The 27,810-nt window shown below is 44.8% G+C and overlaps 1 protein-coding gene across 1 annotated transcript; it reads left to right on the forward strand.

The window, feature by feature from the left end:
- The first annotated feature begins 1,673 nt into the window (after window positions 1–1,673).
- On the forward strand, window positions 1,674–27,172 carry dvl2 (dishevelled segment polarity protein 2). The gene is made up of 15 exons (XM_076289014.1): window positions 1,674–2,148; window positions 7,116–7,185; window positions 13,542–13,702; window positions 14,001–14,110; window positions 16,327–16,456; window positions 17,676–17,766; window positions 17,965–18,034; window positions 18,341–18,480; window positions 18,835–18,911; window positions 19,026–19,093; window positions 19,663–19,797; window positions 20,803–20,934; window positions 21,431–21,607; window positions 22,914–23,135; window positions 25,093–27,172. Exons 1-15 carry the CDS (start codon window positions 1,988–1,990, stop codon window positions 25,689–25,691), a joined length of 2,343 nt encoding a protein of 780 aa, XP_076145129.1. The 5' UTR covers window positions 1,674–1,987; the 3' UTR covers window positions 25,692–27,172.
- Window positions 27,173–27,810: the final 638 nt, after the last annotated feature.

Genomic DNA, 27,810 nt, shown 5'->3' on the forward strand with positions numbered 1-27,810 from the left:
TCGTCGGCTATTTGTAGCCTACTTAATAAATGAAACGAAACTTGAAGAAAAAAATACCGAGGACATGACCTCGGTGTCCTCTATGGTAGCAACGACCATGAGGTCTACGGACTGCATTTTGCACTGTAGGCTATGTGCTGTTTTCTCTTTTGTTTACAGTGTTACAGAGTATTTTTTCAGTTCAGCAACAATACCAAGCGCTCATAAATATTATAACTCACAGGCCCACTAAAATTGTATTGCTACACATTTAATTATTGACTGATGATGAGAGGGCCTATTTGTTTCAGACTTACCACATCGTAATGCTGGAATGTTGTATGAGTGCAGTGCTAGAGTTAGGCCTATTCTGTTGTTTTTCTGTGTTTTTCTCCAGCGTCAGATTTATGTGTCCAATTCAATAGCTATGACCCAGTGTAATGTCTCATTCTTTTGACCACAGAGAACTACCAAACACAGATACAAACTGTAATAATTTGTAATAATTTTTGTGTATCATAATTTGTATAAAAATATTGCCACTATATTGATTATGTTTTAGGCCTGTCCTTTTCTTTGTCACTGTTGCTGTGCAGACGATGGTTATGGCATTTTAAAGTTTTAAAACAACACATGTAGTTTCTTTACATTAAAATAACAGCTTCAAACAGCGTCATTTTGATGACACTCTGATTTACAGTATAGAATCTCTGACATTACAGATGCACACCTGGAATGCCTGGTTTTGGACTGTATGTTGTTATCGCAGGTTATGCGTTTATTGTCGGTTTTACACTAATTTGATACCCCCCTAGTGGTAAATGGGTACCCAGTGTGTTCAAAGGAGATGAAAGGGGGAATTACTCTTATGATACTTTAACCCCTGTGTGAAGTAAGCTTGTGGGCTTTATCGGGAGGCTGCCACTTTGTGTGGTTTGGCTCCCTCTGTTGGTTAACAAGCAGTTGTGAACTGCTGCAATTCGTCCGCAGACATCCATCTCATTTGCAGCATCTCAGCAGCATCACTTTTGGTGACACATCTGTGAGCTATTATGTACTGCCTCGGGAGAGGAAATGTGACTAGTAATAATGTTTTTATCCTGGGAATTGGACCGACTCTGGCCAAGTAACAATAAAAAAAATGTCTCTTTTGTGTCCTGAAATGGTGAGGCATAGCCAGGCCTTCTTCTGATTTATTAGAAAATAAACGCTTCTTGTTTGTTTCATTGATTTAGATGTTGGAATTCCGCACGTGTAAATGACGTTTCGCCCAAAGCAGAAAAGGCCAGATGTATTACATTTGATTGTATAAACACGAACAAAGTGCTCATTGTCTTGAAGTGACCCATGATTGATTGTAATCATTCTTCCTCTATGTGACTTGAATCAAGAATTTGCATGAATTTGAGTGAATGTAACTGAAAATGGTGAATTTAGGGATAATGTCAACACCAACAAGAAAAGGTAGACTAGGCCTACTCATGGTTTACAAGAGCATCACCAACTTCTGTGCAATCATGAGAGTTTATATTCCTTGTAGAAAAAAACGGTGCAGAGATTTGTCGGTGCCCCTAACCCAACCTTACGTTGAGTGAACGTATGGGGCGCACTACATTACGTCACACGTCCCTTACGTTGGCCTGCATTCGACCAAACTTTTTTGAACCCCCCTCCCGTGTTGTTGTTGGGGGAGAAGTAGATGTAAAATAGTTGTCTGCAGAGTTAGGCGTGCGTCCACGGTTTTAACCCGTTCGGCGGAGAAGGTTAAGGAACAATCGTTGAAAGGTCGAATGCCGACACAGGGGGAGCGGCGTCTTGTGTTTTGTTAATTTTTCGAAAACATTTTCTGGCCATTGAAAACTTTGCGTGGTTGTCCTGTCGCGTTTTCCCTTCTCACCCAACCTCCTCCTCTCGCTAGCTACTATCAGCTAGCCAGTTAGCTGGTTAGCTAGCTATCCCATCAGTCTTCCATACTTTTGTGGGACAGAAAAGAAAAGGAGCTGGCGAAATGGCGGAAACTAAAATAATATATCACATCGACGAGGAGGAGACCCCTTACTTGGTAAAGATTCCCATTCCGGCCGAAAAGATAACTTTGTTGGATTTTAAACAGGTCTTGAACAAACCAAACTACAAATTCTTCTTCAAGTCTATGGACCAAGATTTCGGGTAAGTAAGAGTGCGTGACTGGGATTGCAACTCATAACGTTAACTTTATTAATTTCAGTGATGCGTTTAGATATTGAACATCAATTGTAAGAGGAAACCAATGTCTTTCTTTCAAAATAGTGTCAAACAACTATTGTGTCTTAGTAACCTTGGCTGGCTCTGCCTACCGTGAGAAAAGTTGTCTATCCTAGCAGACGATTGCTGATGCTCGTCTTGGTGATCAAAGTCACTCCCGCAGCTGAATGCATTCCAAAAGTAGCAGTCTAGACTGAATAATTTTGGGGGGTCCAAAAATTATTAGAATATTTACACAGCATCACATTTAGGTTCGTAATATATAAAGAAGGTCTTTAATAAGATGTAGGATACAGTCTGATAGATTATGAGATGGTATTGTGACATGAGGTTTAAATGGCTTTACCAGCCATAGGCATCTGCCAATTAGGCCAACTGACCACTTCTACTTTTAGGGGCCAGCGCTCTCCTCGTGTTGCGCAATTTCTCAAATGGCCGTTTCCATAGGGATTAGGCTTTGCTATGTTAGAAAAATGTTGTCCTTGCAATTCATTCAACCCCCTCCCCCAATCTCCATTAGGCTACTCTCCACCCTTTTTAGGACGCCAGAGCGCACACCTCTGACAATGACGCGTGACAATCAAAACAATCAATCTGGAAGTTTAAGAACAATCATGATTAGACTACAGCACCGTGTTGGTAGAGAGAGAGTAAAGGTCTTTGCATCACTGATAGTAGTGACTTAAACAAAAGGTGACCAGCTTCTCTCATCTTCGTCCTTTATGAAATATTCCCTAAATTCCTCTGGAGACAAGTAAAGGCTTTAGTGCATGCTTGGTTGGAACTTCAGCTGAATTAGGGATTGCGAGTTTAGTTAACCAGTCAATCTGAAAGACTTTCAGACTTGAAATTCTGGAAGGAATGAAGATGCTAAAAGGAGAGGTAGGCTGAAGAGTGATCGGTGAAGTCCTTAAACTATTGCTTTTTACCAATCAGACACAGCATGCTGGAAGATTAATCTGCCTTGATATGCCTTAGCATTCAAATAAAGTGAATGTATTGGGAGGGTGCGAACTGCGAAGTGATTTGAAACCTGTTGTGTGGTATCACTTTATTCTTCTTTTATTCTCATAATTCTTGCGATGCCACCTGTTACCATAGGACAGGAATCGCCCATCAACCATGGAACCAAAGGGAGAGTGATGTGCTGAGACACAGCCACACAGTCTTGTCCACTTTCCCACAATACCTGTCAATGGTGCATAATCACACAAGAGAAATCACTGGAAGAAATGTTGCAGTAAAAATTCTTACATTTCATCTGAAACAGATGAAATAGTTTCTATAAAAGAGACTACTGGAGCGAGTCAGGCAAGAAAACATTCCAGAAGCCTTGAAATGTAAGGTGCTCATCTAATACATATTATCTCTTTCTATTTAACGTGACTAAATTTCATTGAAGTTACACGCAAAGATTAGCTTACACAATGTAGTGGCAGCTTTTCGGCGGCCACTTCTGAGAGCGGATGACTCTGGACAACGTGCGTCTTAGAAGCGGCCGTGGAAACGCTGCCACTACATCAAGTTGTTTGCCACTTCCGCTCTCCCTGGCCAAAGGTGTCCCAGACCTATATTGGATCCGTCAATCAGACAGCAAGGCGTCACACTTAATTGGCCAGACAGTTTCAACACTTAGAAATACGTACATTTAAACCATATTCACCATAATTATAAACCATACTTAATGAACATATTATCCTAATGTCATTGGGATTTTATAAATATTAATAAGTCAAATGATTTTACAAACATAAATATCAAAATGGCTCCAACACACAATCTGTCATGCACTAGGCAGTCCGTTAGTTGTTTGTGGTTGATGTGTAGCTTTTGAAAAAGTGTATAGAAGCTGTAAATCTTTAAGTGAAAAGATGTTTAAGTGAAAGTTCTTCGGTCTGGTCACTTCGTCTCTGGTCAGGGTTGACCTAGTGCTACTGAAGCAAGGCCACATGCCTGCTGTCAGCAAGTCTGAACCCCCCCCCCCCCACACACACTTCTAATTAAGTGTAACCATTTGCAGATGACGCTGGTCAGTCATGCTGGTTGGTCATGCTGACTTGCCTACCCTATACCAATACACAAAAGGGGTAGTCAGTCACCAAATCACCTCGAGCACAAGTGCGTCCTTAAAAGTTAGTCCTGATTCTGGCAGGTTGGATGGCCTCTATGAAAGGCTCATCATCTCCTCGTTAAAATACCTCCGCCAGATTCCAGTGCAGATCATATTGGTATGGTATCGCTCACTACAACAGTCACAAATACGTCACACACGCATAAATGTAACGCCTGGCCTGTACTGAGTATGGGTTGGGTATAGTGTGTAAAGTGATACGACTGCGCTGTGTAGGGTCGGGGCCTCTGTGTGTGAGTGTGTGTGTGTTTCTGAGAGTGTGTGTGTGTGTGTGTGTGTGTTTCTGAGTGTGTGTGTGTGGCAGCCCTGGTGTTTGTGTTTCCTGTTGCGTGGTGGAGCCAGGGGCCAGCGGCAGCTGTCAGACTGTCTGTGTGTGGCAGCAGCGGGGCTGGATCAGAGGGGCGGGGAGGGGAGGGTGGTGGAGGGGCACGCTACGGGGCTGGACAGGGGCCATTTGCTAGGGTGTCTGAGGCAGAGTCAACAGGAAGAGAGCAGCCGTGGTCGGGGAGGAGTCGTCCTAGTAGTAGTAGTGGTGGTGGGGGTTTGGAGTTAGGACCGGCTGGGAATGAGGTGGTTTGGTCTGGGCAGGCAGAATGAGTGGCAGTCTTTCAATGTAGATTCTTGAGCAGCTCTCTTTCTCTTTCTCTGTCCCTCCCATGCTCGCTCCATCTCTCACCTCTTTCTCCCTTATTTGCTCCCTCTTTCTCTGTCCCTCGCTCTCTTTTTTTTCTTGTGCTATTCTTCCTCCCTCTGAGAACCCCCCCCCCCCCCTTCTTGTTTGTCCTTTCTGCTCCTTTTTTCTTTCTTTCTTTCTTTCATTGTCTGGCGTTTCTGGCTTGCTCGTTCTCAGACTTTCTCTCGCTCCATCATTCACATCATTACCATGGCTTCTTCTCCCCCTAGTGTGAGGCTTTCTCTTCCTCACCCAGGCTTTGCTTGGGGTTTGGTGGCCATTGAATGAGGCAGTGAAGTGTGTACATTTGAGTGAGTGAGTGTGTGCGGTTTGTGATTGTGGGAACGACTCTCTTGTAAAGCCCAGTGGATTGGGTTGGAGGTATTGCATAATTGTGTAAAACTCAGGACTTATAGGTTACAGTACAGGGAAAGTTGGAGGAAAGGGGAATGGGGGTAGTGAATGCCTGGCTAGGAATGTGAAAGTGTTGTCCCAAATAACTTCGGCTACCAGTTATGTGTTTGTTGGGAGAAATTAATCCTCCTGTCAATTTACAGACCAGATACATGTCACCTTGTGCATGGAATGTAGGTTTGTTGTATTTGTGGAGCCTGTTAGATCGGGAATGCTGATTTGGGATCAGAATTCCTTCATCCGTGTCTTCAATCATTCCGGGGCTTCAAAAGCCTTAAAATGATCACAACTTCGGGAACTGAAAAGGTTTAGTACACAATAAAACAGACTCAGTAAAACATTTCAAAGACTGTAAGAACGGTGCGCTAAAAAGGCTGGTGACTTCAGGAAATTCATGACTGTCGGTTATATCAAAGAACATGCTACCAGCACCCATTTTGCCTGCAGGATTTTCTTGTTTGTTTTTTGGCTTTTTCACAGGAACATTGAGTTGATTATTGCTGGCAAGGTGGGAGGTTTCTGCAGTTTCATATCCATCTGCTCTTAAAGCACAATGCCTTCCAACCTGACTGAGCTCCAGCAACAGTGGCTCAAGCTTCACAATAGTACTTACTGGATGATTTGAGGCACAATATCAAGGCTAGTTTTTGTTTCCCTAAAAATATGTGCTCATGATGCACTTGGCCTTTGCAAAATGTTCAGAAACAAGATGATAAGAAACTAGTCTATATGCACAGAGTTCCATGTGAAAGACCAGCCTAACTTCAACCATCACAACTTTCGGCTATATCATTGTATGTTATTTTAAATTGTGTATTGTGGAAGCAGATAATTTGCTTACTTTTAAAGTTCTAACCTTTATTTATATACAAGGACAGTGGAGACGAGACAGGTAGTGGGTGGGATAGAGATGGGCTGTTGGAGTGAGAAGACTACCCAGGATTTAGCCTCCTTGAGCACTCAGATCCTCCATTCATGCTGCACGATGACAACTTCACCACAGCATGAAACAGATTTAGAGTATCACTGGAATTGTTCTGTTGCCTGATGGTACAGTAATTTCCCACACAGACACACACATTTTGTATTTAGGACAGTGTTTTATGCAAATTGAAAAGACAAAATCATGTATTATTAACCAGTGCCCAGTGGATCATAATCAGATCGTGCTTTAATCATGAAGAATGAAGAAAAGAAATGGCCTACATTCCCATGTATAACCCGCCCCCGTATTAACCTCATAGCTGAAGAAATGTGCAAAATTGATGTATAAACCTCAGTTAATAGTCGGGAAATTACGAGTATGCAATGAGTTCTCGTCGACTGAATGAGTGGTCAGTGGTCAGACTGCATGAATTGCGGTCTTGTGTTGGCTGTTGTTGTGTGCCGTGGCGGCATTCCTATAAAGATGCCTGCTCATTCCTCCTGCTCCTATTTGCTCATGACTGCACATATCCACTGAAGCCACAACCTTTCCTCTGTTTTCAAACTGGGCTATAATCTGATGAATTGATAGGCCTGGAACCATATGTGCAGACCCTTGTATTGTGTGTGTGTGACTGTGTGTGTGTGTGTGTGTGTGTGTGTGTGTGTGTGTGTGTGTGTGTGAGAGAAGAGAGAGATGAACGGCATGTGACCTGTTTGTTGACTGCCCTCTCTGTGCACTCCTGACAGGGTGGTGAAGGAGGAAATTTCAGATGAGAATGCTAAGCTGCCATGCTTCAACGGACGCGTGGTTTCTTGGGTAAGACACATTTTTCTACTACCATAAGGTCGGTCGCTGACTGATTCGATTCGATTCCTGAGATTTTGTTTTTGTTACCTTTTATACAAAGCACATTAGTTCTTGCAACAACAAAAACACTTGCATCCCCAACAACCCACTGACATTGGATCACATGATGCAACCTTGCACAAATTAATGTGGGTGAGATATTTAGAATTGATTTAGAGTTTTAGAGTCTAGTTTTACCTGGAGTTAGAGTGTGAGATCATTTCACGTTTCTTTTTGGCACAGGAGTACAAGGCATAAGTCTGTTGTGCTCATACCATGTATATTACAGTGAAGAAAAGAGACCAAAAACATTACTGTCATTTTTCTTGATCAATTACAGCCACCTTTGGAACTGGTGTCAGTTGCATTCTCAAGAGTCAGGCAGAAAGTAGATCCTCAGTGGTAGAATGGCATCACCAGTAAGGGGACCGTGCCCCCCCCAATCAGAGCTAACCGAACAACCACCCCACCTCCCATCACAGCAAGCCATACTCTCATGCTGTGGTGTGAACTGTGAAGGACACCTGGTAATGAGAGAGTTCAACAGTTGCTTCAGAACCTTGCTGGCCCAGCACTAAATCTGTGTTCTAACAGAAAAATGAGGATGAGTATTCATGTTTAGTCTTCGGCTGTCATTCTCTGAAAAAGAGGCATGTCAATACAGAGGATAGGATGTGATCTGCTAACTGGGTTTTTTCCCTGACTTTTCTATGTCCAAAGGTATGTTGTTGCCCAGATAAACTTAGTTAGACCACTCAAGTGTTAACAACTCAAGTGGTAGGCTAGTTGTTGAACAAACCTAATACTTAGGTTAAACCCAGTTCCAAACAAGTATCCTCAAACACATTTAAAGATCTTTCTTTTAACATGTGATCTGTATTCTTTTTGACCGTAGAGATTTTTTTTCCGAATGGACGCACTGCTATCACGTCTAATGTAGCCAGTTCCATTGAATACAGTGGAAGCATGTTGCTGCCGACGCTGCACAAACGGAATGCTTCAGTTACGTGCCCGGTGTAACCTCCCTGTTACCCTGTGACAAAATCAGAGACTCTTATCGTTATGAGCTCCTTCCCATCATGCAACACTCTCATAGCCCCCTCCAGACGGATGAGAAGCCTGCAGAACTCCACAAGGGCAATTTACTAAGAGCTCATTGTTCAAATGGACGTGCATCACAGAGGAGCATGATTGCCACTGACTGTGTGAAAAGGTCTTCACAATGGCAGAATATCAAGTGTGGTATGGGGAACTAATATCTTTTAGGCAAAACAGCCCACTATTTCCTAGTTAAAAATGACTTGTGAGCATTTCATTTATTCATTCATTCATTTATTTACACACGGCAGGCGCGCTTTGTAGATGTAAAGCATTCGTCCGTTAGCCCAGGGTCTTTGTGTGTGTGTGTATATGTGTGTGTGTGTGTGTGTGTGTGTGTGTGTGTGTGTGTGTGTGTGTGTGTGTGTGTATATATATATGTGTGTGTGTGTGTGTGTGTGTGTGTCTCCCTCCCTGTGCTGTCTGGCCAGGAGAGCTTCAGAAGGAGGTTGGGGATTGCTTATTCCTCGAACAGCTGTCTAGGGTGGGGGCTCTGCTCAACTCTGCTTGGAAGGGACTGCTTATCCAGACATGTTTGTTTTGTCTACCGGCCTGTTTCGGGAAAACTAGGTGAGCGCAGATCGGAATAGCTTTTTTTTGTTTTGTTGTATTGTGTTATGTTGGTGCATGACTTAAAGATTTAGCTTGGACTTGAGTTTGAAGCCATTGTCCTCTAGACATTGATGCAGTGTGTGCAGCCTGTGTGGTGTGTGTCAGATTTCTGTTGTCTGGGGGAGTAGAGCTTTGCGTTGGAATGTTAAGGTCATGAGTTCATGTCACAGGGATTACAAGTGCACTGTTTTGGCACAGGTTTGGATGGATATGGAGCTTGAAAACATTCGGTTGTAGAGCTGCGACCGCAAGTCACTCCAAAAGACCTTTGAAAATCTCCTGCACATTTAGTGCAATAGAGAGAAAAGCTAACAGCTCAGACAATTTCCATTTCATTCTAGTCCAAGCCTCACTCCCAATTAGTTTTGTTAAAGGGATATTCCACCATTTGGGGAATTACTCATTTTCCACCTCCCCTTGAGTTAAACAATTACACATTACACTTTCTAACTTGAGAAGAGACAAGTTTTAAATAGGAAAATTACCAGAAATCTTAGTCACTTTTAAACGTGATGCTAGCAGGTGAGAAGCTAATGGTCTTATCCGATTCAATGATATATGCTAGGCTGGAGCTAAAAGTGGTATCACCAGACTCAGAACGGCTGGATGAACTTAAGAAAGGTAAAAATCAATTGTTTAACTCAAGGGGTGGTGGAAAATCATGAGTGTAATTCCCCAAATGGTGGAATCTCCCTTTAACCTCACTTCTTAAACCTCAGCCTAATTTGAAAATTGCCAGATGTGTGCAGGGTCACTGGAACATCTTTGCGGCTGAACTTAAAAACATTTGGTTTCGATACCTGTTTATGTCACACCAACAGTCCAAGGGAAACCTACACATTGAGTGCAACACAAAGACGACAAGGGCAACAACTGTCTTCAGATAGTTAGTTACCATTATATCCTACTCTAAGCCTCACAGTTTCTTTGGTTAGCCTTTCTTTCTAAACTTCATCTTAATGTGGAAATGTCCAGGTGCATGAAGGGTCATTGGAACAGCTCTGCCTCTGCTCCCCCCTGGATCTCTGATAAAACGGTCTGACTCAGCTTTACGTTGAATGCGCCAATAATGGAATAACCAGCAGCAATTCTCTTATAGTTGAAGAGGGGGAAAAAAATGACAGATAGGGCTTTTTTTGCTGTGGATTTACGAGAGAAGTATAAAGCGAATCTATAGGGATCCATTACTGAAACCCTTTTTTCCTCCCGTCTTGCAAAGTAAGCAGGGAGTTTAGCACAAAGCACCATCCGCAGAATGCATGAGCTGGAACTGACTTCCATGGTAACTTGCCATGGTAGTCAATTCCAGCTAACTATAGTGACACGAGAAGTAACCCTGTCAAGCTGAGACGTCTGTAAAGTTTGTGGATTGGAATCGCACAAGGCAGTTTAATACGCATCAGTTGACTTGGGTCGCCAAGCTGTCGGAACGAACACCAAGAGAAAAATATATACAGAAGTGGGGAAACACGATCCCCCTCTTTTTCTGTCATGGCTAATCACAACAAACTACTTTAGCAGAACCATAACACAAGTTTGGGCCGTGCAAGAAATGTTTTGGAACACACATTTCTGCTTGATGGACATTTCCGCTAGAAAAGACTCAACATGATTGAGTCTGTCTGGCCTGAGGGGTCTTTTAAGGTAGGCCTACTGCGTCAAACAATGGAAATTTTTCGCACGCCTTTTTTACCGCACATTTCAATCTCTGTCCGAAGTGCTCTCTAAAATCTCTTGTCTGACGCGCATAGCTTCGTTTGAGGCCCTGAATGGCTCTGTGTGTGGAAAAACCTTTGGAAGATGTTTGTGTTGGGTCAGTCTGTGCCAGTCCTCCGTGCCACGTGTGAAACAGATATCGTTGGCAGCACTGGCACTGGCACTGGTCGTGCCTTCTCTGTGAATGACGTATCAAAAATCGCCCCGAAAAATAGAAATGGGCCAATTAGAGCGATGCGACAGCCATCGTTCCACTTGCTGTATGCGTAGCCCCATTCACTTCAATAGATTCTATTAAATTTTGTTGGTCGCTGGCCATAAGTCGCCGTTGCGTCGCCGGCCTTTCTTATTTGTTTGTAAAGGTTAGGTGAAGTAGGATGTAACATAAGGAATCCCTGATCAATGTGATTGGTTTGGCTGGACCAATGATTTCAAATTTAGTACAAAGTCTACACCCGTTACGATGCTAGGGTTGGAAGCATTTCCCAAACACGAGAGGCCAGACTCTTCGTGAATGAAACAAAGTAGTGAGTCTGGTTATACCAGACTATTAGATTCCATTGTTTCCAATACAACACTGCCAAAACCTATTTCCGCTGCACTGTAGAATATGATTCTTGTCGGCACTGCTTAATAAAATCAGTTGCTTGTCATTGTATGAATGGATAAGTGATAGAAATTGTCAGCACATGCGGTGTACTTTTTTTGCTTGCTTTTCTGTATTTCTTTCTTTCTTTCTTTCTTTCTTGTCATCTTTAGGTGCTTAGTTAAATTGATGGTGGCAGTGTTTTTTTCCACTGCTGTGCAGGCAGAAATGGTGTGTGGCTATGTTGTAAATTGTATCCACTATAAATTAAAAACTAGGAGGCAGAGCATAGACGGAGAATGCAAAATATTGACTTTTTAAAAATAAAAAGTTGTATCTCCCCAGCTGGTTTGAGACCATGGAGCTGAAAACTTGTCTGAGTTCGAGGGCTTGACATGATGGCTGTCAGTGGCTGGCTGGAGCAGAGGCCAGTCGCTGGCGTTAGGAAAGGGCCTGACACACACAAACACTCGGAGAGAGAGACCACTGGGAACGACACGCGATATCACGGCCAGACTGAAGAGGGCGAGAACTCCCAGAGGAGACCAGCAGACAAAGCCTCCGCAGCCATTATGGGGGATAAAAAAAAACAAGGGAGAGGCTGAGGAAATGAGAGATGGAGACTGGGAAAGTGCACCAGTGGGAAGGAGGGATTGAGAGGGAGGGACAGAGAGAAGGGCAGAGAGATGGGACTGAAAGGGGAAGAGAGAGAGAGAGAGAGAGAGAGGGGGACAGAGAGAGGGGGCTGAGAGGGAGAGAGAAAGAGAGAGGGACAGAGAGATGGGGCTGAGAGGGATAGAAAGACAAAGAGAGAGGGAGGGAAGAGATAAATTAAGTGAAATTAAGAAAAAAAAACAAGGGGAGAGAGGGAAATTAAGAAAAAAAAAACAAGGGGAGAGAGGAGGTGGGTCAACATCTGGACTCTGCTGCGGAGAGTTTTCCTTTGCAGAACTTCCAACCTTCACACCTCCGACAAACATTTCCTGAGATAGGGCTCTTCAGTCCTAGCACAGACAGTCACAGTCATTGTCTTTCCTTTGTGTTGCTTATCTCAGTCGCGAAGTCAAACGCAATTATGGCCCATTAGATATCACCCTGCTCTGTGTGGGTGCCAGAGTGAAGGCAGGCGGGCGGGCGGGTCTCCAGGTAGCAGTTGGGTCTGAGTGGCGAGGAGGGGCCCACAGAGAGACGCCAGCCAGGCCACTTTTCAAAAGTCAAGTACAGTAACAGGACTCCAGGCGGGGGTTGAAATGGGGCTAATTGTTACCGAAAACAGTTGGAAGGGTTTGCCTCTCTCCAGGGATGTATGCACGCACACACACACACACACACACACGCACACACATACACACACACACACGCACACGCACACACGCACGCATAGTCACTCCCTCCTTCATACCTTTTCTCTTTACCCTTACGCAGATTCATTTCCCACATCCATTATATTTGGCCCTCCAAACCCAGGTGTGTGTGTGTGCACTTCAGCTCTTCACACCTCCTCTCCTCCTCTCTGTTTCTCACACACTCTGTAATTGATGGGAGAGACTATGTTCCCGCTTACATAAGGCTCACCGTGATATCAGATACGGCTCCTTTAGTTGCGCGGGGCTGCACCAAATCCAGTTTGCCGTGAGAAGGAGCGTGACCTCAGCCTGCGTGACATTACATCAACCTGCTGCACACGGCACCCACAGCAGCTTCCTCTGTTACAGTCTCCTCAATGTCTTTTCCTCCTCCTCCTCCTCTGTCTCTTTTGACTTTTCACTTATGATTTTTAATTATCTATTTTATAAAGTTTTTTTTTTTTTTTCCAAATTTTATTTCTAATTTATTTAATTTTTTAATTATTTAATTTGTCCTTATTGCTTGTTATTTCTCTGTTTTCCGATGGTGTAAAAGCACATTGAATTGCCTTGCTGTACGACATGCGCTATAAACACACTCTTCTCTTGTCTGTGGTTGTTCCCCTTTTCTTTCTTTTTTATGTTTCATTTGTTCATTGTATATTTTTTTCATAGTTTTTGCCGGTCTCCCTCACACTCTTCCACTCTAAATCATCATCCTGCATTCTCTTTGACGCTTTTTATGTTGGTCTTTGTAGTCTACAACTTCCTGTGACCAGAGCTAGAGGACATCTGTCTTTGAAGAGCTGGATGTCCGCTCTATGATGTGCCAGCTGTGTGGCCTGTGAAAACTCCTGAATATTGCTCTTTTCCGGAGCATGTGGACCTTCCTGTCCTCCCTAATGTACTAAAGACTGAAACACTGACAGCTCTCTCTCTCTCTCTCTCTCTCTCTCTCTCTCGTTTAGTTGGTGTCGTCCGATGGGGCAGTTGCACCGTTACCTGCGGAGGCCCCTGTCCCTGTGCCACCAGTGGAGGTGCGCGCCCCCTCTCCCCCTCCCCCGCCTCTGCCACCCCCACCAGCCGAAAGGACGGGGGGCATCGGGGACTCCAGACCCCCTTCCTTCCAGTAGGTTGCCTTCACGTTCATTCATGAGGGGGGCATAGACAGTTGCATAGAGTTAAAGGCATACCACAATGTTTGTGCATATCCATAGTAATCAAACCTAAATTTGGTGCCAACTGCTAAAGTCAATGGTGATGTCTGCAAAGGTCATGTTCACAAAATTTAATTTGTTCAGAAATATGTGGTAGTATTTAAGTTACAAGAAAAATGTGCTGTTAATATAGCCAAGCCTCACATAGGATTTTACCAAATTCATTGTTAATATTTAAAGGTGTTTTGACCTCTTCATCTCTCTCTTCAGTCCTAATGCAGCAGGAAGTGTGGAGACTCTGGACGACCAGACAGAGACGGAGTCAGTGGTGTCTTTCAGGAGGGAAAGGCCCAGACACAGAGAGGGCATGGACCAGCATGGTGGGCAACACACACACACACACAAATCTCCCATTCAGTGTGATGCATGCACTTAAACACTCTGTTAAACATTTTCGAGGCAGTCATGCACATATACTTAACTCATTGAATGCCAAGCTGTTTTCGGAAGCTTTGTCCTTGTTGAAGCTTGTTTAAAAGGTGAGACTTTAAGCTCTCAGTGGGTACAAACCGTGTATTTCTACACGCCTCTGTTCCTGAGAAATCCCAAGCTAAGCAGTGGCTAGTTTTCATCAAAATCGCAGTTTTTTTTTCTAGAAATGGAGATATAACGTCTTTCATGAAATATGAAGTGTTGCCAGTAAACTTCGGTAAACTTTCCGGGAAGTGATCAGTGAGACCTGGCGAGACTGCCACCTAGTGATAGACCCACGAAAATGGCCTGGTTTTGGCCTGACGTGCATGCGTCACTGATTCGACCCAAAGCGGCAACCGAGTTATGATAAAATGTCCAGATTGTGCGTTTTCATGAGTTTTCGATCGTCATATATTTCATTTCCATTCATCACAGAGTTCCCAAAATCACATATAAGGTGTGTCTAGTTTCGTAATTAAAAAAAAAAGCTAAAAACGTAATATTACGTTTTTGGCACTCAACGCATGGGAAGGAAAAATGTAATATTACGTTTTTGGCACTCAATGAGTTAAGCAGATGCGCATACATGCACACATCAGGAGTGACTCACCCAGACACATAGGCTGGTATATCTGCAGACGTGCTGTAACAGCGGTCGCATTGATTCTCAAATCCACCGCTGTGAGTCTGTGCCCCTTTGGAAAAATCTACTAAGCACCTCTCACATTACTTCATATCTTCGACTGACGCATGTATGCGCATTCACAGAGACATACATTTGACATAGGCAAATGCTTACATGCCTAGCTTCAGGTTAACATCTGTATACATGTACACTTCTGTGAAATCCTAACCAGGGAGAGATATCAGCCCTAGCGGAACATGGCACAGCATGGTATAAGCCATAGACCATCTGGAAACCCACTCACACACAGAGAGTGATTCACAGAGTGAATCATACAGCAAGACATGAGGGACATCAGGGCTGCAGATCAACACTAAAGAGCAGTCTAATGGCATAGTTTTACATGGAACACATACACACACACACACTTGCTCCCCTGTTCGCCCACACACACACACATACGCACACATGCACCCCCCCCCACACACACACACACACACAGACACTCTTGCTCCCCTGTTCGCCCACACACAACACACTTACACCCCGGGCCCAGACCGCAGAGCTGAGTGTCTCTGAAAGCGGCGTCTGCAGGACTTAAGGCGTTCTTCTCTCCAGGCCTTGATGTGGTTGGGGGGACTCGGCCGTGACTTGAGCTGTTTACTGCCGCTGTGATTGGTCCAAGCCGCTCCATGCCCCACTACATTAGGACCTGACATCCTCAACGTGTCACCCTCAATTGATGGATGCCTCTTCTGTTTTAGTCGTTCTGTCTTTCATCGTTCCATCTGTTGCTCTGCCCTCCGCATGATCAGTCTTCTGTTCTGATGCAGCTTTTCCATTGTTTTCCAGCTGCAGGGGTCTCTCTTCACTTCCTCATTCTTTCCCAGTTTGTTTTCTATCCTTCTTCCAAGTCACTTGGTTGGTTATTTAATGTCTTTCACTTTCACACTCTTTTTACTTTCCATCTTCCTGGTATTTTTTTTCGATCTGCTCTGTCTTTTTCTTTCCTACCACATCACCTTTGCCACTTCTTCGTTTTGTACAAGTTGTACTCTCCCTCCATTTGGACCTTTCTCCTGCCACTTCTTGTATTGTAGATGTAGGATAATACCAGGGGACGTAGGTAGGAGATAGCTTACATCATGTCACAGAATTTGATTGCTTCCATCATGGGCAAAGAATATAGGCGAAGAAAACACATTTGTCATTGACATCTAATGTTGTTGTTTGAGTCACACTTCATAACCTGTGGTGTAAAGTAAGCCATTGTATACGTATAGGCTTTGAAAGGTCATGGAAATTTAAATGAAGGTCATTGAATAGTTATGGAAAGGTTTTCAAATGTTGTCAGCGAAAACGTGGGAGAACCTTGTATGAGGAAATGAGATATATCACTTCAGTAAAATATCTCTCTCTCCCATCTGTCTGTCTCTCTCTCTCTCTCTCTCTCTCTCTCTCTCTCTCTCCCTCTCTCTCTCTCTCTCTCTCTCTCAGGGCCGCGGGTGAATGGTCAGACTCGCCTGGAGCGCCACCTTGCGGGCTACGAGAGCGCTACCACGGTGATGAGCAGCGAACTGGAGACCACCAGCTTCTGCGACTCGGACGACGATGACACCATGAGCAGGTGCGGGGTCCAGCTGTCATGGTGGCCATTCTGTTGCCATAGCAGAAACAAATTATGGGCTACCCCACATATCCACACTGTCTCTGTGTGTCTCAATTCCCTCTGTCATCACCACAGGCTGAATACTGTTAAATCTATTTCCCAGCTTTGAGTGCAGGAGAGCAATTGTGTTCTTGCGTCATAGATTCTGTACGACATGACATCTAAATTAAGAGGTGTCCGTAGGTACTTGCACCCATGTACCACCATGGATGAGGTGCAAAATCAGTCAACTTTGTCCAACTTTTTAGACTCCCACTAATCATCTTGGCTTTGCGGTCGACAAGCTCCATAGACTTCAGTGTTTCCCACAGAAGTGAATTCTTCTACACAATTTAGTGCAACCTGGAAAATCATTGTGTGGTGGTCAATGTTGATATTGTGGTGGGCCGCCACAAATAAGTCAATGTATGGGAAACACTGGACTTGTGGGCTCCCTCTGCTGGTGCTAGCTGGGACTGCTGGAGCTGTCTATAAAAGAGAAATGGACTAATACGCCATGGAATTCTCCTCAGCCAGCACATATATTTCCGAGAGAGCTTCAGTGTAACGGCATCTTCTGTTATATTCTGCTCCCTTTGTGTTTACTCGGACACTGAATATCTTGTTTATGCCCTACTGGGCAACTCTTTATTAAACTTTGACACACACATAAATCCTTCAGCATCTTAACATGCTCATTCACTAGGATCAGGTTTGCAATACATGGGATAAATCTTTTCATCTGTATGTGTATGTGTGTGGTTGGTAGGGCTGTCTTACCCTTCTATCTCTCGTGGGCGCTGTTTCCTGCGTCGGCTGGTGGGCGTTTGGGGAAAGCCAGGTGCCTGTACATCTGCTACTGTGTTGCTGCTGAACCTGAGGACAGAGAACAATGAAACTCAGCACCACACATCACTGTTGCTGACGTTTATTTCCACAGGACACCAACTACATAAAGCCCACGAGACAAGACACTGCAACAGCTCTGTTTCAATCATGTTTAAAAAAACAATTGTAGTTCATGTGGTTATTATGTAGTATGACAACTTTCTTTGTTAAACTTTTTATTCTTTTAAACATGATTGAAACAGAGCTGTTGCAGTGTCTGTCTCGTGGGCTTTATGTAGTTGGTGTCCTGTGGAAATAAACGTCAGCAACAGTGATGTGTGGTGTGAGTTTCCTTGTTCTCTGTCCTCAGGTTCAGCAGCACCACAGAGCAGAGTACAGGCTCCCGGCTTCCCAAACGCCACCGCCGACGCAGGAAACAGCGCCCCCCGAGGCTAGAACGGGTAAGACAGCCCTACCAACCACACACATACACCATACAGATGAAAAGATTATTTTTGCACTGCTCCTTGAATTTGGACTTGAAACTGACAAATAAATTGATCTCGCTTTTGAACATGGCAGCAAATTAATTGGGATTTAGAGGCTGGAACGAAAAGGGCTGTTACAGAACATTTTTTATTCTCATATTCTGAATTCAGGCGTCATCATTCAGTAGCATGACAGATTCCACGATGTCCCTGAATATCATCACTGTCACACTCAACATGGGTATGCAAATCATCTTCTATTCTCCATACTGGTACATTAAAGCACAGTATTGATAATGCCATACTATAAACGTACACTTTAGAGATTTAGCATGTAATTAACACTACTTTTCCAATTTGATTCAAACTGTTCAAAATGACTCAAACCAGACTATGGTTTGGAGGAGGCATGTTTGAGAGAGGAGGAGGCATGTTGCGTTGTGTGTGTGTGTCTGGTAGAGAAGTACAATTTGATTCAAACCGACTCAAACCGAACTGTGGTGTGGAGGTTGACTGTGTCGGTGGCACGTTGCGTTGTGTCTGATAGAGAAGTACAACTTCCTGGGCATCAGCATCGTGGGTCAGAGCAACGAGAGGGGCGACGGAGGCATCTACATTGGCTCCATCATGAAGGGTGGGGCTGTGGCCGCGGACGGCAGGATCGAGCCCGGAGACATGCTTCTGCAGGTGTGTGTGTGTGTGTGTGTGTGTGTGTGTGTGTGTGTGTGTGTGTGTGTGTGTGTGTGTGTGTGTGTGTGTGTGTGTGTGTGTGTGTGTGTGTGTGTGTGTGTGTGTGTGTGTGTGTGTGTGTGTGTGTGTGTGTGTGTGTGTGTGTGTGTGTGTGTGTGTGTGTGTGTGTGTGTGTGTGTGTGTGTGTGTGTGTGTGTAAGTTTTTGTATATAGTGTGTACGTTGCATATGTGCTTGCATAAGCCTTTTTTTTTATTTTATTAGACCTTCAGATTTTGGTCCTGTTATGCACCAACCTGTGACTTGTGGTAATCAGAGTTGCTATAATGGAATCCCATTGTTTTACAACAAGGTGAACGATATCAACTTTGAGAACATGAGCAACGACGATGCTGTTCGGGTGCTGAGGGACATTGTACACAAACCAGGGTGAGTTCTCTAAGTTTCAGAAGATGTCAGATTGAAAGAAGTGTGATTGTCTCTGTGTGTCCTGTTTATTTCTGTAGTTTGTTTGATGCTACAGTTTTCGTGTGTGTCCCACAGACCAATTATACTGACGGTGGCTAAGTGCTGGGATCCTTCTCCTCAGGGATATTTCACTCTTCCGCGCAGTGAGTGTTCTGTTACCCCCTCAATCATAACACTTAGCCGTGATGACCTTATTAACTCAAGGACACTATAAGCTTATATATAGACTCTGTGGCGTCATTCTGCCCGTTACTCTCATCTCTATGCTCTCTCTTTCTTGTCTTTTATTCCCTCTATCCCCCCTCCATCTCTCCAACTCCCACTCTCTTTCCTTACTTCCCCTTCCCACCCACTCTCTCGCCACCACAAGTTCAGAATTTGTATCAAATATAGATTTAAAGAGTCTTATTCAGATTTGTTTTATCTATGTAATATTATTTGTTTGCTTGTCTATATTTTATATTGTTTTATTATGAATTTTCTTGCCATGATATACCCATAGATGCTGATATGGAATTAAACTAAAATTACCACTACCCCCCCCCCCCCCCCCCCCCCCCCCCTCTCTCTCTCTCTCTCTCTCTCTCTCTCTCTCTCTCTCTCTCTCTCTCTCTCTCTCTCTCTCTCTCTCTCTCTCTCTCTCTCTCTCTCTCTCTCTCTCTCTCTCTCTCTCTCTCTTTCTCTCTTTCTCTCTCCCCCCTCCCTCTCTCAGATGAGCCCATCCGGCCCATAGACCCAGCAGCGTGGATCACTCACTCAGCAGCCCTCACAGGGGTGTTCCCTCCCTACCCCGGCAGCTCCTCGCTCAGCACAATCACCTCCAGCTCCTCTGTTACCGAGACTGAGCGTGAGTGTTGACACACACACACACACACACCCTTCTCCTCTCCAGCACACCACACGTACACACACATCCTCCTCCACCACCTTGGAATCTCATTGTGTCAGTGCAGACAACAAATACATCACATTTTTTCTACACGTCGCTATTTATTCTTCTTCTCATTTTATCTATCGGTTCACCTCTGTCTTCCTTTTCTCTCACCCACTGTCGATCCGGGATCAGCTAGTAGATGCTGGTGTTGTACTGAATGTGTCTCTCGTCATTACACCTGATTCACGTACATGACAACAAAGCTTTGCTCAGTCATACTAACAGCAAGCGTTGTTCGTAAGATAGGCCAGAGAAGAGTGAGTGTGTCGTGTGAAGTGTGAAATAACGGATGACATACCTGGGGGGTATTAGATAAGGGCCTTCTCGACTCTAAACGGAGGGATATAGCTTAGTGTAACTGAAGTGTGCTGTCTGTTGTGATCAGATGGAGCCAAAATTGTGTTTTTTAGCCAAACTTTTGTTATAACTCTGTAAAAGTCTGCTGGTCCTCTTCCCAGGAGTGTTTCTCTACCTCCTGAACAGTTTTGGCTGATCTTGCTAGTCTTTGACGTTTCTCCTCCTGCGTGGCGTTGCATCTGTGCGTCTGTCTCCCTGCCCTTGGCTCCGTGCCTGCCCGTGTGCTCCTGTCCTGGAGGGAACCGGAGTCTGCTGGCTGCCTCCTCTGCAGTCTGCACGACTTCCTCTCCCCACTGGGCAGGGGTCAGTGATTTATCGGGTCGGGTTTTCCTTCGCCCCCCCCCCCCCCCCTCCCATCCTCATCCTCTCGTATCGTTTCTCTTTCCTTTTTCCTCTCCAAACACCCCCGACCACACACACACACACACACACACACACACACACACACACACACACACACACACACACACACACACACACACACAACCATCCTTTCAGTCACCTTTCCCTCCCTCCTTCTCAACCTCTGCCACTCACTCATCCCTCTGTTTTCTCCTGCAGGCTTTGATGAGTTCAACCTGTCCTTACACTCGGACATGGCGTCGGTGGCCAAAGCCATGGCGTCCCCGGAGTCCGGCCTGGAGGTGCGGGACCGCATGTGGCTTAAGATCACCATCCCCAACGCCTTCCTGGGTACGTGGATATATATATATATATATATATACACTATACTATAGAGATACGTAGAGATAGAGATACATAGAGAGAGAGAGACATAGAGAGAGAGAGACATGGAGAGAGAGAGAGTGGGATGGGGGCAGTTAAAAGAGAAACACAGGATGGGAGAAATGAAGGCTAGAAATGTCAATGGCAAAGAAGGAACTAGTGGAGTTCTAAGGTTAAAGTGAGGGTAGAGTGGTTATCCAGTCAGGTGACGGGAAGTGTCAGGATAGAGGACCCTTTTGTTTTCCAGAAAGATGGATGTACTTGAATACTACCCGGGTTATGCATTGTAAGAGATCTCAGTCTTGTTAGGGGGGGAAGTCCCAGCTCCCTGTAAGGGTCTGAAGAAAGCCTTGAAGTACAAGCTATTCTAAGAAGGTGGGAGGAGGGGGGGGGGGGGTGTCTAGCATCTTTGTATTTACACGAGTGTTGGCCACTGAATTTGTGTGTGTGCATCTGTGTGTAGGATCAGACGTGGTGGAGTGGCTATACCACCACATTGAGGGATTCCAGGACCGCCGTGAGGCACGTAAATACGCCAGCAACCTGCTGAAAGCTGGCTTCATTCGCCACACTGTCAACAAGATCACATTCTCAGAGCAGTGCTACTACATCTTTGGAGACTTCAGTGACTGTGAAAACTGTAAGTACCACATGGAATCAGTTTATCCATCTAAATTATCATAAAGTTATGGCAACATGGTGGAAATCTATCTTCCACTACCACTAACCCTCTGTCAGGCTAGCGGGTTGCTAGCTAGCTAGCTAATACTCTCCCATTTGCTTGCACATAGTAGAAATGTGCAGAAGCAGGTTAGCCTCTCTCCTCCTCAGTGGTCCAATACGAAGATGACTGTACCACTGAGCTGAGATCAGACTTTCCCTTCTTTGCACTCTTTGTAGGCAAGCTGCAAATCCAACTCTACATTCCAACATTATGGACAATTACAGAGTTGATATTGCTACTAACGCAACCATGGTAGATAGACAATTTAAGAACAGATAAACTCACCCGTCATTCCATTACCTGTCTTGGCAACGCAGTATGTGGTTCAGGTTGGACTGCTCTGCAGAGTTCACCGCAAGGCCTCACCGCCTACATCCCCAAAGAACATTGAGTGCAAGTGCAAGCAAGCCTTTTATCAGTGCCAGCTACACTGTCGGTGTCGGTTGCTGCTGCTTTAAGCCGACAAATCCCTTCACAGATTGAGATTTGATAAGACTTGGCTGCTTTCAGTGCATCCAAGCTAGACCTTGGGGTAAAGGCCACTACTACCCTGAACTGTGCTCGACTACATAGGGCATTTGGGCATTATTTTAAGGGGATCTATCGTGCTTTGCCTACAGTATACATATTTCAGTCTGACAGTGGATGACATAAACTCCAGTCTGTCTTGCAGCTAAGCTCTCAATTTCCTGCCTTGTTCAATGAAATTGCTACTATTCTAACAGTAATAGGTGATTTGTTGATCACAAGTGATGCCACGTTTTACTGCATTGTCTCTGTCAATGTTGGAAGTGCAACTGGATCACTGAAGTACACTAGGTCCTCTTTCAGAGTGTCTCTCTAACGTCATGGAAAATGATGAGGCACCAAAAAGATATACTGTATGTGATGGTATTACAGCTGACATTTATGTTCTCTTTTTACCCCTTCTTTCCTTCTTGTCTCTCCTTCTGTCCATATGGCTCTCCCTCACCACCTCCTCTACTTCGCCCTCCTCCTCCTGTTTCTGGTTCTCCCCTGCCTCCTCCTCCCTCTTACCTTCTTGGCTCTTTCCTTCTGACCACCACCTCTCCTACATGCTGTCCCCGTCCTCTCTTCTCCGTCGTCCTCCTCTTCCCTTCCTCCTCCCTTCCTCCTCCTCCTCCTCCTCCCTTCCTCCTCCCTTCCTCCTCCTCCTCCCCACCTCCTCCTCCTCCTCCTCCTCCTCCTCCTCCATCCTCAGACATGGCCAACCTAACGCTGAACGACAACGACGGCTCCAGCGGTGGCGCTTCGGACCAGGACACGCTGGCGCCCCTGCCCCTGCCCGGGGCCACCCCCTGGCCTCTGCTGCACACCTTCCCCTACCAGTACCCGCAGGCCTACTCCAGCCAGCCGCCGCCCTACCACGAGCTCTCCAGCTGCAGCTACGCGCCCGGCAGCAACGGCAGCCAGCACAGCGAAGGTGAGGGAGAGGGCAAACACACACACACACACACACACACACACACACACACACACACACCGGACAGACACACACACACACACACAGTGTATCGGCATTCTGAAATGCATTGGACATTCCAATGCATGTACACCTATATATATACACACACACACACAGTGTACATTCTGAAATGCATTGGACATTCCAATACGTCCAACGAACGATTCATAGCCTAGTAATTTCATGGCTAACAATAGCCTATATTAATGTTTCCACCTTTGTAACATTAACCTTTAGTTTAGTTTTAGCTTACTATTGTGTGTGACTTTAAACAGTGAGTGTGCTCTTTTCGGTATGTTAATCAGCTCCTCTAATGCTTAGTGTACGTTTTGACAAGCATATAAATTTACCTTGTTCTTGCCCATCTGAAATGTCTCCTATAGCTTTGTTGCCTCCATCTTTTCTGTTTTTGTTGTGTAAAAAAACATTGTATATGATGGCACTGAAGTCTTGAGTTGGCTTTGTTTGTTGGTAACATAGCCTACACATTTTGTAATCGCTGTGTACGTGCATTCTCTCTCTTGCAGATTTGCGTTCCGTAGCCAAGTACGTACTATTGCAAAAGTTGACAAAATAAATGTGTTTATTGCAGAAAATAAATAGCCTACTGACATACTGTCAGTTAATTGGCTACAGTGTAGTGAAGAGTTTTGAGAGTGAAGTTATGATGGGGCAACTTGGAGTTTTATGAAAATGATTTACAAACCAGAGCATGGGCCATGACCCTGAAGCATTTATTTCTTGCAGCTGTTAAAACACCCGCTAGATAATTTAAATAAATAGCCACCAACATTTGTGTTTGCAGTACAGATTATTTCTGAAAGTTATTTGTCCAGATTTATCAAACGAGTGGTTTCTCGTTCGTCCTCCGCAAACTACAGGTAGTTCGGTAGAGAGCCATTGAATAAGCGATGCCAAGCAATTTCTAATATGTAACACTTTTTGTGACATTCAGCAAATATCTCCTCACCTAATGTTAGTTAGCAATGTAAGTTGCTTCAGACAATATGTTCTACTCTACGTGGAGTTGTCCTCCATCTCAGTTGCATCAGTTATCTGATTTTGAAGGTTCTAAAATATGACTGTATGCTGCACCGAATCCTTCTCGTTTTCTTTCATTTGTCCAGCTAACTTTTCCATTGAAACTAGCCATTTATGATTGGTTACACAGTCGACATGCTGAAATGTCCTGCATGATCAGGGCCAAATTAACCAGTCATTATGCAGCTACTGTGTCAGCAGCACGAGCGCTGACAGTGACGGCACGTTTCTGATGTCAGATTATTATGTACTAGACGGTTCTCACGTTGCAGCGCTTTACTTATATGAAGTAGCATTAATCAATATGAGGGGCAGAGGGGGATAGATGTTGTCCCCCCTGATGATGAAAATAATTAAGCAGAGGGGAGGATATCAAGACCAGAGGGGGGGTAAATCCCCCCCCCCCCCCATCTCCTCCGACATATAACACCCTGCCCATATACACACACGCATACACACGCACACAAACACACATACAGTGTATCTGCATTCTTAAATGCATTGGACATTCCAATGCATGTACACCTATATATAGACACACACACACACACAAACACACAAAGGCAAGCATGATGACACACATTTTCTACCTCTAGGTAATACACAACAAATCTGTTTGTCGCATAATTCTTGATTTAGTAGTATGACATTTTTTTTAATGGACGACTTTTTTAGGAGGATTTAATACCACTGATGAATCATTGATTGATGGAACTGATTGAACATTGATTATCGATCCTCTTTTTTTACCATACTGACAAGTGCATTGTAATCTGGGCAATTAAGATGTGATGTTGGTTTAGAAGATCTAGACTTCACCTTCTATTCTTTCTTCTCCTGCTTTCTCCTCTCCTCTCTCCTTCTCTCTTCTCAGGGAGCCGTAGCAGCGGTTCGACGCGCAGCGAGGGCGAGCGACGCCGCGGCAACGGCAGCACCAAGAGCGGAGCCGGCAGCACGGTGGGCGGCGGGCGGGACGAGAAGTCCCCCGGCGGCGGCGACTCTCGCTCGGGCAGCGGCAGCGAGTCCGACTACTCCACCCGCAGCAGCTTGCGGCGCGGCGGTGGCGACCACGGCTCGCAGTCGGCGCCCAGCGAGCACGGCAGCCACGTGAGCGTCCGCTCGACCTCCTCGCTCCTCCGGGGGGTGCCGCCGCCACCGCTCCCGCCGCACCCCCACCACCCGCACATGGCGTACCCGCCGGGCATCCAGCTATCCTACAACCCCATGATGCTCATGATGGTCCCGCAGCACCCGCACCCGGCCCTGGGTGGCCCGCATCCAGGGCAGCACCTGTCCGCCCCCGGCCACCCGCACCCAGCCCTGCACCCCCTCCCGTCATCTACGCCCGGGGGTCCCCCCGGCGCACCCCCGACCCGCGACCTGGCGTCCGTGCCCCCTGAGCTGACGGCCTCTCGGCAGTCCTTCCACCTGGCCATGGGCAACCCCAGCGAGTTCTTTGTGGACGTTATGTAGCGTAGTGGCCGTTCTGTGCATTAGTTGCTCATTTTGTGTGTGTGTTTTTGGGGAGGGTATGTATGTATGCTGGAGAAATGGACTGTTATCAGTGGCCTCATGAAGGCCCGTGTTGCACTCTGGGCTCGACTGAAGAGGGAGAATGGGTTAGGCAGTGACGCAAGGCGGTGCACTGGTCACTGCTGGCAGGAACAGGATTTTAATCATAGATCAAAGGACATCTTTGTCCATTTTTAAAGACCATGGATATGACATGGTGAAAACGCCTTTTTTAATAATAATACAAAACCTCCTTTAGTCCTGGTCTGCACAGCACACAATGTAATGTACCTCTTAGTAAAAATCAAGTGGTAAAAAAAGAACGAAGAAGAAGAATTGTAAAGTTTCGTCTGGTTAGCTGCTCTTTTCCCCTCTAAGTTAAATAAACCACCACATGTGCTGATCTTGAGACAGTGAGAATGAGGGAGAGCATTCCACAGGAGGGATCTCTCTGATCCGTCTGTAGGCGCCTTCTCATCTCTGTCCAACAAAACCTTTTGCTTAAGTGCAGTGCAGCTGAACAATCAAAAGATCATGTCCCAGGATTCAAGTCTGTGGTCTGGCCGTGTGACATGGCTGTTATAGCATTTGCCCTTATTTTTTGGGTGTGAGTGTGCACTGAAACCAAAAGTAAACATTCTCAGGCTAGCCAGAGGATCAGTGGTGGCCTTTTAACCGGGTTAAATGTTGGAAATTGAACGTTCTAAATCTGGATTCATTGAATCCAACATTTAGAATGTTACATTGCAGAACAGAATCCTCTGTTAGAATGTTCAAAACTTCCATGCTGAAAGGTTAACCCCCAGATGACAAATGACAAGTGGGGCCCATTCAAGTGGGTTCTTGAAAATTGGTTAAGTGGGCAATTAACAAGAAACATATTTCTAATGCTTTATGTTGCCATGTGGCAGAAGTGTCAAGGTGAAATGGCACAGTCTGGGTTTAAGAATCCACAGCCACAGTTCATGCCATGGATTCCAGTTACATACCACATCAAGCTGAAGTTTCTCAAAACTTGGTGCCTTGAAATTATGAAGGATTGGTCTGCCCTTGTATGTGTGTGTATATAATTACAACTTGTTTATCATGACAAGATACTGTTGTTCATTATAGTGTTGTTTAATGTGAAATCTTTGGGGAACATAGTTGCCTATTTGTGCCAAGTAGGCACTGTTCAGTGTCTCTCAGAAAGGCAGTTTTTAAATTGTGGTATGAATGAGGGGTACAAGTGAATAAACCAAAACTAAGACATGGTACTTTTGGGGGATAGAATGTTCAAAATATAATTGTCTCCCTGATTTTCAAGATGATCAAAAATGCTATAGACTTGACATTTTTGTACAAATATTTTCATATGTAATCAAAAAAATACCGGTACCAAATGTTTATCATGACACTTTTTATATTTCTTTGTTTTTGTTTTCAAATAAATGTGTAATAGACTGAAAGAAAAAAAAAAAAATCTTTTCATTTAAAATCAAGTCAAATGAAGTAGCAAATGCATAACAAAACATATATGACTCTATGAAAGAGCTTGTGATCTGAAGTGAGCACAATGCGGAGAATGGTAAATGTCTGACACCTACTGGATATTCTTACATGCAATCAAAGCCGGACAGTAACGGAGTACATTTACTTGAGTACAGTACTTGAGTACAATTTTGAGGGATCTGTACTTTACTCGAGTATCATTTTTGGGGAGTACTCATGACTTTACTCAAGTACATTTGAAAGGCAAATATTGTACTTTTTACTCCACTACATTTCTATCCATAACCGTGAGTACCTGTTACTACTTCTAAAAAAAAAAGGAAAAAAGAAAAATCTCGGAAACCCTCAATTAGTTGTTTCCCTCTCAAACGTGATTGGATTGTGCAGGCGCCACTGATTGGGACAGCCTATCAGCAATCACCTTCAGCTTTCCGCCAAAGTCAACTCCATGGTCAGATTTAGATAACAGATGAAACCATGGTCGAAACAATGGATGAAGACGCGGAAGGTCCATCCTGGGAATGTGCCAACCTGTGGCCCCACCTCGCCAGACTATTTCAATTTTCTGAACAAGTTAATGATAGTTTTC

Source organism: Alosa pseudoharengus, unplaced genomic scaffold, assembly GCF_046254945.1.
Source record: "Alosa pseudoharengus isolate Yale_2024_CS ecotype anadromous, Long Island Sound unplaced genomic scaffold, YU_APseudo_1.1 YU_APseudo_1.1_scf_17, whole genome shotgun sequence".
NCBI lineage: Eukaryota > Metazoa > Chordata > Actinopteri > Clupeiformes > Clupeidae > Alosa > Alosa pseudoharengus.

What these genes read in the sequence shown, in the direction of transcription:
- dvl2 (XM_076289014.1), top strand. Translation starts at nt 1,988, where the DNA reads ATGGCGGAAACTAAAATAATATATCACATCGACGAGGAGGAGACCCCT. An exon ending in GACATTGTACACAAACCAGG is followed by an intron (nt 18,912 to 19,025) that starts GTGAGTTCTCTA and finishes TGTGTCCCACAG; the next exon opens with ACCAATTATACTGACGGTGG. An exon ending in CTTCAGTGACTGTGAAAACT is followed by an intron (nt 21,608 to 22,913) that starts GTAAGTACCACA and finishes CTCCATCCTCAG; the next exon opens with ACATGGCCAACCTAACGCTG.